Below are 12,959 nucleotides of genomic sequence, written 5' to 3'. Positions count from 1 at the left end.
CGTTTCCCAGGATCAAGGACCGGGGTGATGCCCTTGGCCTCCACAGGTCCTTGTGTTGGGGGAATGCCTGCTGGGCTGGTAGAAGGGACGCCAGGCCAAGAGCTGAGAGACCAAGGCAGCTCAGCCCTGGTGCAGGGAGTAGGAGGAAGCCCCAGCCCACTCTCCCAGCTCAGCGAGCTCATCTGTCAAGCGAGGACCAGCTCACAGTTGTTGAGACTGAGCACAGTCACTCTCCTACCTCTTCCGGCTGGTCTGAGGATCTGGTGTGACGATGGCAAGAATGAGTTGAACACGTGGAATGCTCCCAGGAGCCCTGGTGCCCTGTGAGAGAGCTCGAGAAGCGTGGAGTATCACTTCCCTAACTTTCCCAAGGAGAAAGGGAGGGGTAGCAGTCATTTTGCCAAGTTATTTCTGAGTCCTTGAACCTGTAACAACCCCACTGAGAAGACCAAAGCCATAACTACCACATCTCTTTAATTCATTAAGAACACGGGTATTGGGACTTCCTTGGTGGTCTGATGGTTAGCACGCCTTGCTTCCACTGCAGGGAACCTGGGTTCTATCCCTGGTTGGGGAACTAAGATACCACAAGCCTCAAGGTTTGGACAAAAAAATAAGTAATGCTATGAAAATGGATGAAATAACCTAGGGAGCTAATAGACCGAACACACACGCACAAAACCATGGGTATGAAAGTGAAGTGAAGTGAAGTCGCTCAGTCGTGACTGACTCTTTGCGATCCCATAGACTGTAGCCTACCAGGCTCCTCTGTCCATGGGATTTCCCAGGCAAGAATACTGGAGTGGGTTGCCATTCCCTTCTCCAGGGGATCTTCCCAACCCAGGGCTTGAACCCAGATCTCCCTCATTGTAGACAGACGCTTTACTGTCTGAGCCACCAGGGAAGTCCTATGGGTATGAAAATTATACCCATATACCCATATCAGGCTTCCCCGGTGGCTCAATGGTATAGAATTTGCCTGCCCATGCAGGAGACATGGATTCAGTCCCCGGTCTAGGAAGATCCCACATGCCCCAGAGCGACCCAGCCCGTTAGCCACAACTACTGAGCTTATGCTCTAGAGCCCGTGCTCCCCAGCAGGAGAAGCCGCTGCACCAAGGCGCCCCGCACCGCAACTGGAGAGGAGCCCCTACTTGCCACAACTAGAGAAAGCCCGCATGCAGCAATAAAGACCCAGCGCAACCAGAAAACAAGTAAATAAATTTAAAACATCAACGAGATGACAAGATAATAGATAAGATAAATGAAACTGTGTATCACTGAGAATATCCAGAAGTTTGTCTTTCCTTGGGGGGCTTCAGTCTGCTTAGGTGAGGTTGGAAGGAAATAGGAGAAAACACATTGTTTTGGTGAATTATTCCTAACTGGATATGCATAAAGAAATATCTAACAAAAACATGCTGACAAAGGCCGAAGATAGATAGGATATTCCCCAGTTGCTTTTTAAAATGCAGTTTTTAGTCTGGAAAAATTTTAGATTTCCTGGAAAGTTGCAAAGACAGTATAGAGTGTGACCACCTACCCACTACCCCCAGCGCCTCCAATGTTAATGTCCATGTTGAAAGTTACTCGTGTTAATAACCGTGGTTCACTTGTCAAAACAGAGAAAGGCACAGGAGGACGTGACGACGTGGTGAACGCCAGGATTCCAGCTTCTCCGATGTTTTCTCCTGACGGGGACTGGGTTTGGGGTTTGGAGAAGGAGAACAAAGGGTGGTGTGTCCTTCCCAACCTATTCATCACATCAGGGTCACATGATGCCAATGTGACGGACCCCTCCCGAGATGACCTTGACCACCTGACAGGCTGTCCTGCCAGGCTCCCCCAGTCTTACGTGATTGTTCTTCTCCTTCCACAGTCTCTTCTTTGAAAGCAACTCACTTTCCTTTAAGCTCCAGCTCCCGGATCGGGAGTATCCACAAGTACCGACTGGAATTCTTCTGCTCAGAAACATGTCTGTTTTCTCGAATGTATTTATATGTTCTGTCACTTATTGATATCAGCAGAACATGAGGAAGTGAACTGGTGAACTTATCCAGATTACATATGAAAACCACCTTTGCATAACATAGCTTTTGAGGCATTTGTGGTTGGCTTGTTGTCGATTTAATTAATTTTTATGGGAGTATAGTTGCTCTACAATGTTGTGTTAGTTTCTGCTGTGCAGCAAAGTGCATCAGTCATATGTATGCATATATCCCCTCTTTGGGGGAGCTCTATGGTTGTTTCAACAAATACTTCTAAGGTATCTTGACATTAGCAGTCATCATAGCAGCGGGGCGATGCGGATGGATGCATAGCCCCCTAATTCCACGTTGTCCTAAAGAGAGGCATTGTGCTCCCTCTCTCCCAAGGGGGAAGGTTAAAGTGGACAGCTCAGGTCTTCCTCTCCCCCCAGGTGTCCGTGGGCTACCTTGAGAGGAGCACAGGCACATCTTTGCTTCTGCCACGCCTCACTGATCAAGAGGCTATCAGGCTGGAGAAATTTATAAATGTGGGTGCTTGCTGCTCCTGCCTCGTGGTCACTGTGCTGATCTCTCGAGACCTGCAAGTCATGAGGACGTCCCTCTTTCTCTTTGCTGTCTTCTTCTTTCTGGCCCCAGGTAAAACGAGCACTTTGGTAGGGAAGGTTATTGGAGGTGGAGGCCCGGAGAGAGGATCTGTCTCAGTGAGCTCCCGGGCACAGTCAGCTCTAGAATGCTGTGAGCCCCCTTGGCCAGGAGCCCTGCAGAGGGGACCAGAGGCTATTTTCCTCTAATGCCTCTGCTGCAAATCCTTTGCATTTGTTGTTGTCTAGGATGGGCTGTCACAGGTTTGAAGATATCACGATATGCCAGGAAAGATACCTTTTGGTCCTCCCCAGTCTTACGCTCACTAACAAAAACTTGGAAAAAAAATTAAAAGCAAGGTTAGCCATTGATGGATCTCTTATAAAATAGTTGTGATAGAGATTAAGACTGGGAGGGGAGAGAGACAGAGAAAGGAAGAAATGGATGAGAAAGGGGGTGGAGCTTGGAGACACTGTGTATCACGCTGGTCGTGGTGTTAGCACTTAAAACAGGAAAGCTTAAACTGCCGTTCCTTAATCACAGGCTGTAATGCTGGATGCTGAGATGAAGCCATCATGTAATGAAATGCACTTTTCTCTCCAGTGCCAGAGCCTTTAAGAGAGACTCCGTCTTACCTCTAATTTAGTGATATTCATAGCAAACCTCTTTGGCTTGGAAGGCCAAGCCAAATACATGTTACATACCCGTTACATAATTCAATACATGAATACATGTTACATGTATTTCACAGCTGTAGAAGTTAAACTTTAAATAGGCTGAGCAGCTCCTCAAAGTCCTGCGGAGAAGCAGGAGGGAAGCCAGGACATGAAGCTGGATCTGTCTCACCCCAGGGAGGGGAAAGGTCCTTTCCCAGTCAGAACCCCCGTCATTGACCCCAGGACCTCCAAGGGCTCCATTTGGATCCCGCTCAAAAGCATAGTCCCAGGCTAGGCTCGTCCCACATCCCAGAGAGCTGATCGAAGGGCTTTCTAGAACAGACAGTGAGTCCGAGTCGGTACCAAATACCAGTGATACCCCTGACATGATGCTCAGAGGTCCCATGGCAGCTGCGCATGTCTCTGGCCTGCTCTGCAGTTACCCTGTGTGAGCGGATTCTAGGGCAAGTACGCATGTGGGGATCTAGCACCTGAACTGTTGCTTCCACTGGCTTTGGTGGACACACTGGAAACTGACCAAGGCACCCTTTCTAGATCACTCGTACTTAATAAACACAAGACGATCTACTATAAAGTTATCTAATGCAGCTAAATGAAACTGACCTATCAATGAGCCGTGCGTGCATACACAGGCAGGCTCGGGGTTCTGTCACCCTCTAGACGGTGTCTGCGATGGTCCGGAAGAAGCCCTGTAGGCACGAGGATGCATGCTCATTCCAGAGGCGTTCTCTTTCTGGGCCATCGCTGTGAACTGGACTCTTGTCAGAGTGAGGTCCAGCGCCCCTGGCCTGAGACAGCCCTCTACTGTTAGGACGGCAGAAGGAGTGTAGTTTCCTGGGGTGGGAGCCAGCGTTCACTGAGCTTTGAAATGCTGGGGTATTTAAACTTATAAACTTACATGCTGATGCTCATATGATTAGCACATATGCTGACACTAATCCATCTGGTTTTCATTTTATAGGTGTGTGAATTAGGTGCCTTTATAAGTTGGCATGAATTGCCATTTGTGTGCATCTGACACTTTCATTACATACACCCAAATTGTGCCACTCTAAAATGTTGATACTGCTAAGATGCACTGCCTGGGGAATTCTCTGGCAGGCCAGTGGTTAAGACTCTGTGCTTCCACTGCAGGGTCACGGGTTTGATCCCTGGTTGGGGATGGGTGGCATGGCCAAAAAAATAAAAAATAAGCAAACCAAAATGTTAAGAAAAGAAAAGATCCACTGCCTGTCTTTAAGTTGAAACTGGCTACTCCAGTGATTGCTCTTCCTCGAGTACTAAGGCCAGAACTGGCCTCCCGTGCAGAGCAGCAGAAGGAAAGTCTGGGAGAACCACTCCCAACAGAGTCCACCTTCCTGGTCTTCAACACTTTTGATGGAATGTGGCGAGAAAATGAGACTGAGCCTCTTAAAGCAACCTCTCCACTTCTGTCCACTACAGTAAATGTTTTGTTTTCTATGCATTTACTTCTTTTCATTGCAGTCCGGGGACATCTCCCCAGCCTCGCGTCTTGCTCCACCCTCACCAAATAGCACTTCGAGAGTGTGTTGGGGAAGCTTACCAGCACAGGTGTTTATAAGAACAAGTTGATGATGTCCCAACAGATTTTGATAAAAGAACATTAGCTTCTGTTTCCCAAAGTTCCCCCCAGCCCCCCAACCCAACGTAATCCAACATGCTGGAAGACAGATCTGTCCTTCCTGGCCTTTCATCCTGTGTGACAAAACGACAGGGAAGTCAAATGGGAAACACTCCCCCACTGCCATCTCACTTACTGAGATGAGGCACTATAACAACTTATAAAGAAATCCTCGTTGGTCAATTAAATGACTGTACCTGGTAAGTAGGCATCTGTGAGAGAAGAATTAATCCAGGTGGCTCTTTCTTCCTTGTGTAGCCAGGAGTGGATTTTTTGACGAGAAGTGCTTCAAGCTTAAAGGGAAATGCATCGAGTCTTGTCAGATAAATGAAGAGCTTATAGGTTTCTGCCAGAAGTCTCTGAAATGCTGTGTGGCACTCCAGCCATGTGGGGTAAATAAGGAAGGCAGTTAAGATCCCAGAGCAACACGGATGACCCAGCTCCATCTTGCTTTTACACTGGCTTCCAGCAAGAAGACACTTTAATAAAAATAAATGACTGTCCTTGATCCCTTTGTCAAGTGCTTCACTTAGAAGGGGAATATGAGTAGCTAACCTTGACGGTTCCCGACTCTTGGCTTAATTTTCTGTAGTTTTTTGATAAGGGGCTTGTCCCTAAGCCACCTGATATTTCTTTCTAAAAGAGGACGAGAAGTTATTGTAGTCAACAAACCTCTAGTTTGCTCTCAGGCCGTCGTCAGCCTCTACCAACCTACTGAGATAGATAGATGACAGAATGATGATGGGTAGTTAGAGAAACGAACACATATCTAGATGGATAATCATATTAATGATATATGAATAGACAATCAATTTATCAAGGACTATCCTGTGTTACACACCTGTCTAAATTTATCATCTTGACTCCTTGCCTTTAATTGTAGCTGGAGACAGTTCCTATGGACTTATTCCTTATCTATAAGTCTGGAATCGAATTTGCTGATGGGCACAGAGATTGTTAATATCTCTATAATTGCTAGTAGCTCCAGTGACCAGGATTCTGGTCCCACATTGACTTTCTACTATTTTCCTAGGAACTGGCTAAGTGCCAGATCACCTTCTGACTCTAGACTCTCATGTTATGTAGTTCAGTCCTTATCTGAACTAGGGAATAGGATAGCTAAGCACTCATGACAGGTAAGGACTCCCTGTCATCTTCCCTAGGCTTAAGATCCAACATGGGTTCCCTGCTGGGTCAGAAATCTTGCCTTACCTCCCTTTTAATTCCTCAAGGTCAGTGTGCTTAATTCTATTGGAACCAATGTCCCTTTTAATGACATCTTTCTGTTTCGAGACAATTGTGGAGTCACACATGACTGCAAACAAATAACACAGGAACATCTTCAGCAGGTAGGGCTACACAAAGAGTTCTTAGACTTGCTAAAAAACCAAGATCCATAAAAAGAAAATACATGCGATCTCGCAAAATTTGCTCTGCAAAATATCCTGTTAAGAGTTTGAAAAGACGAACTGTGGATTGGGGATAAGTGTCTGAAAACCATATATCCAAACAAATAACTAATATCAAGAATATATCAAGGACTCTCAAAACTCATTAGTAAAACCAAACAAAAAGCAACCCAATTGGAAAATAAACACGTGACAGATATTTTACTGACAGATGTTAAATATCATTAACATTTAGAGAGTTGCAAATTAAAATCACAGTGAACCGTTAATATACTCTTACCAGAATGGCAAAAATTAAAATTAAAATAAATTGGTGACCACTATTTCTAGACAATCCTGGCTAGAATGTGGACAGGCTAGATCCCTCTTATGTTGTTGACAGAAATGTGGACTGGTGCAGGCATTCTGGAAAAGAGCTTGGTATCCTCTTTAAAAACTTACACTTCTAGCACCCAAAGGACATGGCAGTTGTACCCTAGGACATTTATCTCGGATTATGAGAACGTGTGTGAGGTTTTATGTCAATCTGACTGGGAGTTGGGCTGAATTGACTCTTTATTGCAGCTGTAGGTGTCAGAAGTCTCGGCTTCCTCTGACATCCTTGTTTTTGTCTTCCCTGGTATATTTGGTTTCCCTGGAAACAACTCCTTTTTAACTTATATTTTATTTAACTTTTTATTTTGTACTGCAATATAGCTGATTGGAGGACGGCATGGCAACCCACTCGAGTAAAAGAGCTTCCCTGGTGGCTCAGTGGTAAAGAATCTGCCTGCAAGGTAGGAGACCCAGGTTGGATCCCTGGATCAGGAAGATCCCCTGGAGGAGGGCATGGCAACCCACTCAGGTATTCTTACCCGGAGAATCCCGTGGACAGAGGAGCCTGACTGGCTACGGTCCATAGGATTGCAAAGAGTCAGACATGACTGAAGCAACTTAGCACTCATAGCTGATGAACAATGCTGTGATAGTTTCAAGTGAACAGCGAAGGGATTAAGCCAACCTCTTTGTGACCCCGTGGACTGTAGCCCTCCAGGCTCCTCTGTCCATGGGATATTCCAGGCAAGAATACTGGAATGAGTTGCCATGTCCTCCTTCAAGGGATCTTTCTAACCCAGGAACTGAACCCATGTCTCCTGCTTTGGTAGGCAGATTCTTTACCACTGAGCCACCCGGGAAGCCCATACATGTATCCATTCTTGCCCATCTCCCCTCCCATCCAAGCTGCCACATGACGTCGAGCAGAATTCCGTCCTACACAGGTCCTTTTTTGTTATCCGTTTTAAACGGAGCAGTGTGTGCATGCCCATCGCAAACTTCCCCTGGCAACCGTAAGTTCATTCTGTTTCCCTTTTGTACATCAGTTCATTGGTATCATGTCTTTTTAGATTCTGCATGTAAGGGATGTCATATGATGTTTCTACTGCCCTGTCTGACTCACTCCACTCACACAAGTCCTTTTTAAATAGATTGTATATGCAGCTTTTGTATCTGTGACCTGTTGTTCCTACACTGGAGCCCCGTGGATATGGGGAAGGGAAGCAGTTTATACTTTTACAATTAAAGCCCAGTCCTCTCCTGCCCTGTGTCTCTGCAGAGCCACCTTCACAAGTATTTCTCAGCCTATCCCCCCCCCTCTTCCCCACACCGAGGTGAGGCAGGAAGGCTGGTGCGGCGAGCCCCTTCTTCAGGATGGGCTGTGGCTCTAGTGATGCTCTCCCCGGGGAGTGAGTTCTTGTAGCGAATGCTCTGGACATATTTCACACTATTACTCTTCCTTTCTTCCTGCCAGAGTCAGTGGGGGTGTATGTTTGGTTTTTCCACTGGGATGACTTGGTGGATTTCCTGGAGTTAAAACCCAGGAGAAGGGGCTGGATCTTGGCCTGGGGCATTCAGCACTTTCCACCTCTCCTGCTCAGACTCTCACAGCTTGTCAGACCTTGAATTTAGGCTGTCTTTTCCCTGAGGCTCATCATCAAAGATCACTAGCCTGTGCTGTTGACTGGAGAAGGAAATGGCAACCCGCTCCAGTGTTCTTGCCTAGAGAATCCCAGGGACGGGGAGCCTGGTGGGCTGCATGCTGCTAAGTCGCTTCAGTTGTGTCTGACTGTCTGCAACCCCATAGATGGCAGCCCACCAGGCTCCCCCGTCCCTGGGATTCTCCAGGCAAGAACACTGTAGTGGATTGCCATTTCCTTCTCCAATGCGTGAAAGTGAAAAGTGAAAGTGAAGTCACTCAGTCATGTCCGACTCTTCGCGACCCCATGGACTGCAGCCCACCAGGCTCCTCCGTCCATGGGGTTTTCCAGGACAGCACTGGAGTAGGGTGCCATCGCCTTCTCCGTGCATGCAAGCTGTTGACGGTCAGGCAGAGTCCATGGTTTACACCCATGGACGCTCCATTTTGTCTGCTGCGCTGCAGTCCCAGGCTCTTCCGATCCGCCCCCACCTCACCTCCAAAGAGGTCAGGCCCAAGACAGGGTCGCAGACTCTCCCTGCCCAGTCCTGCTGCCCCCTCCTTTAGCCTCCGCAGGCATGTGCTGTGTCAGCATCTTTCTCTCCTGATCCCTTTCACCTGCTCCTTGGAGATGCCCGTTGTCCTCATCCCACAGGTTTTCTGTCCCCGAAATGTGCTGAGCTCTCTCCCGCCTTCACACCATCCTTCTCTTTCACAGTATGTGCTTATCGATCTCTGTATGTTTGTCTCAGAGTGGTCCTGGGAATGACAGACTGCGTCCCCATTTGCCTCGGCTATAATGTCAACAAGAAGCCCCAGGCTGCAATTTACCTGGGGCAATTTAACGCCAGTTGAACTGAAACAGAACTGCAAGTCCTTTCATCTGAATCAAAGAATATCTTAGAGAGACCATCTAGATCCAATTCCTGTTTCAGATGGGGAAACAAGTGGAGGCACAAACAACTCCTCGAGGGTCTTTCCCCGCCTCCCCATCCTGAGCACTGTCTCCAGGCCACTAGGGCTGTCCCTAGCACCTGCCTTCATGCAGCATGCGTGCTCACCAGGAAATGCTGCTTTTTAAAATTCTTCTGGCCATGTTGCACTGCATGTGAGATCTTAGTTCCTGGACCAGGGATCAGACCTGCATCTCCTGCACTGAAAGCATAGAGTTTTAATGACTAGAGCACCAAGGAAGTCCCAATAATTGCTGGTTTTGACAAGCGTGGGCAGTCTACAGCATCGCTCTGCCGTAACCAGAGCTGCTCCTCTCCTGCCCTGCGGTGACCCCTGCAGACTCAATTCTGTGTCTCTCCAGCGACCAAGGGACCATGAGGATCCTTGTCCTGCTCTTACCGCTTTTCTTCTGCTCTCCCAAGCTTCTCCAAGTAAAAAGAGACTCTCAGCTAGAAACCCAGGGAACTGCAGAGGACAGGGGGTGAAGAAAAAGCTGCAGGGGCTGCAACCTTCTTCCATCAATCTTTAATCTCAGCCCTCCCTGATTGAGACCAGGAGTAATCTGCAGTGAAAGGCTGGGCTGGTGTACACCTCCCGGCAGCGAGCTTCGTGACTCAGAAATGCAGGGACTTTAAATGTCCCTGGGGGATTCACTAACCGTCCTGACTGCATTGCAGGACAGTTGCAGTTATTCACTTGGGATTTTGTGGAAAGAGATGCCTGCCCCTCCACTTCCCATCTATGGCCCCCATCTGCTCCTGAACACCTTTGATCTGCACAGAAAGGGACCCCACTCACACTCCTAAAATTTTCATGTCAAGTCTGAGGGTTAGGATGAAGAGAAATGCTGTGATTTCAGTAGGCAGAACAGAAATGTATGGATAACACAAATAGCAGGTGCCTCTGGACACTGCTGAGAAACTTTCTAAGTTACACTGAGGCGTTGGCAATCTCCTGACCCCTGTGGTAATCTGTGTACCCAGAGGCAAACCATTAGCTTCGGCAGGGACTCTAACTCCCGCCTCCTAAAGGCTGAGCCAAATGCTCCACAGCACAGTGAGGGCAAGTCAGGTCCTCCGAGCCTCAAGTCCAGCTGTGCTGGGACGACATCGATTGTTTGACTCGGAGAAACTCCCTGATCCTCTCCAAACCATTTGGTGGATTTCCAAAGCTCCAAAGGGTACCCAACCTTGTCCCCATCTAGAGTGAGTTCCTGCAGTAATTCACGTGGGTCATTTCTTTATCCTGGAGGATTCATGTTTAGCTCAACTCTTCCTTCCTGGTTCTTTCTTTCTGGGCTGTTTCCCACGGACACTTCTTTGAAGTCCTGCTATCAGCATATTCTAGGCCTGTCAAAGTATGGTGGTAATTTATTTATCAGAAACCAGCTTCCCTTTGACCTGTGATCACAAGACGAAGAACCTGTTGCCACAGAAACCTGGGTCTGGGGTCCCTCCAGGACCAGGGGATGGTCACATTGAGCTGGTCACCATTGCCTGAGTTTGGCTACTGAGGGCTGGGGCAGGGTGACCGCTAGAGTCTGAGCCTGAGAAAGGCCCCAGGACGCGGGCGATGTTGGGGGAGAGTGGGGGAGTGGAGTCCAGACTGCCATGACCAGCCGTCCACATCTCTGCCGCTCCTCCTCTCGGTGACCCTGGCTCTTACGTACCCGCAGCCCCTTGAAATGCCCATGAAGCAGGAAAGTGGGTACATAGGAGGGTGATCCGTTATATAAGAAAGACCTAGGATCACTGGGTCTACCCTGAATGCACTCGTCTGGTTCCTGCACTGGCTGTAGAGCCGCCTTAGGCAAAGTCCCGGAGGGAGGCTCTTCCAACCCACCATCCACCCTCCCGCCATCACCTGTGCTTCAGGGCTCTCCTGGCTCCGCTGTGAGATGCGACCAGCTTGTCATGTGAGCACTGACTGTTCAGCCTCAGAGCACACACTGAGTGAGGAAACCGCCTCTCTCGCTTCTGCTCTGGGTCAAGGGTCACAGGATCAGGATTCCACCTCCTCCTCCCCAATCCTATACTCCTCTCCTCACTCCAGTCCAGTCTCTCCAGGCATGTGCCCAGCAGGTCACTATGAAGCGCACGTGTGTACCTGTCCTGGGCGTGCAATCGTGAGCATGAACACAACATCCTCCTCCCACTCAGGGAACCTGGAATTCAACTGAGAAGACCAAATTACACACACACATACACACTATTTGGGATACAGGTTATGAAATAATAAAAAAAAATTACATCAGGAAGACAATAGTTCTGGGGCACTGAGCCACATGAGGAGCACCAGGCAGAGTTCCCTGCCATTGACATTGAGGTAGAGAGGGGAAGGTTCAGAGAGGTTATTTGTGGGAAGAGGAGGAAAGTGTTCCAAGCAGAGGGAAGGGGGTGAGGGAGGGGACCCTGAGACAGACAGGGGCTGGTGTGCAGGAGCCTGCGGAGTCCAGGGGGCTCTGGATGTGGGGGAGTGAGGGCCGCTGGGGAACAGCTGGAGTCTGAAGAGAAGGCCCAGGCTCTGAGCAGCCAGCTCTGTGGGCCAAAGCTAACAGGCTTGGCTGGATTTAATACAAAAAATTAATAGCAAACTTTTGCAAGGATTTTAAAAAGAAGTGTGACACGAACCAATTAACTTAAAAATAAATGAATAATAAAGCCGTGCTGGAAGCAAATCAGATGGTGAAGCCGATCAGCGAGGACGGTGGAGGCGGTGGGGTCTCCGGGGAGGTACAGTTAATCACGCCCTGCCTTATTCTGTTCTTTAGTGGGAAGTGACCTTGACGCAGGCAGGATATGCGGCTACGGGACTGCTCGCTGCCGGAGGAACTGTAAGAGACAAGAGTTCAGAGTTGGAAAATGCCCCAACACCTATCCGTGCTGTTTGAAAAGGTGGAATGTCAACTCACTGAATCCTCAGAAGGACGGAAAGCCGAAGGGAGCTGGGCTCCTAGAAATGGCCGCCAGCCAGACCTCTGAGCCTCCCTTCTCCGGGCCTTCCCGCTGGACGGTCCCCAGCGGAACCAGCCGTCCGGTTGAGTGAGGACCGGCCGAGGGCGCGCGCGGAGCCGAGGCAGGAGGCGCAGTGAGCACAGGCCTCTGCCTGACAGCGGAGGGCAGCAGCGCAGCTTAGATGACTGTCCCAGAGCACTTCAGGAGGTGAGCCAGAAGCGGGTCCAGTCCGCCCCAAGCCTAAGTGAACATCATTTTATTCTTTTGCCTGAATCATACTGATTGATCTTGTAACATTGGGTTTCTTTTCTGATCAGCAGTTCTGCTCAATAGTTATACGTGTCTTTTATTAATTAAAATGGAATAAATCAATACTGAGTGCAATTTGTCTGGCATACACTGCAATTCACAACACAGACCTCCAGGGAGACAAACCAGAGATGCTCTGTGAGAAGGGTTGACCTCAGTGGATGTGTGGAGGGTTCCATCCGGCAGATGGCAGCAGAGAGCGCTTCCGACCCTGGCTAGGTGCGTGCTCCCGGCCTCCTTAGCCTGAAAAGTGAGGTGTGATAAAACACTGGACCTGGGGTTCCTGCCCAAACTGTACTTCAGTGAGCAGTCCAGCTAATAAATGAAGGAGGGGTGATATAGAATATCACTATTTTGCAAACACCCAGGGAAAGAGTGATCTGCTAACGAATGTCAACAGCCACTAAAATGAGAATAATCCTGCATTTGGTGTCTCCTAGTAGAGATACTCAATGCCACCTATGAGCTGTGAGGCTGATTGTGCTCTTTC

The 12,959-nt window shown here is 48.7% G+C and overlaps 1 protein-coding gene across 2 annotated transcripts; it reads left to right on the top strand.

Annotated features, from left to right (window-relative positions):
- On the top strand, nucleotides 2,205–12,544 carry LOC106503663 (beta-defensin 15). Of its 2 annotated transcripts, none has more exons than XM_013975374.2 (2): nucleotides 2,205–2,624; nucleotides 11,977–12,544. In XM_013975374.2, exons 1-2 carry the CDS (start codon nucleotides 2,576–2,578, stop codon nucleotides 12,249–12,251), a joined length of 324 nt encoding a protein of 107 aa, XP_013830828.1. In that variant the 5' UTR covers nucleotides 2,205–2,575; the 3' UTR covers nucleotides 12,252–12,544. The 2 variants fall into 2 exon arrangements, with proteins under 2 accessions (XP_013830828.1, XP_017897568.1); XM_018042079.1 differs by lacking the exon at nucleotides 11,977–12,544 and adding an exon at nucleotides 5,148–5,304 and having other exon boundaries at nucleotides 2,576–2,624.

This window comes from Capra hircus, chromosome 27 (assembly GCF_001704415.2).
Source record: "Capra hircus breed San Clemente chromosome 27, ASM170441v1, whole genome shotgun sequence".
Lineage (NCBI taxonomy): Eukaryota > Metazoa > Chordata > Mammalia > Artiodactyla > Bovidae > Capra > Capra hircus.
The sequence above is the reverse complement of the archived record's forward strand: the minus strand, read 5'-3'. Positions and strand labels throughout refer to the sequence as shown.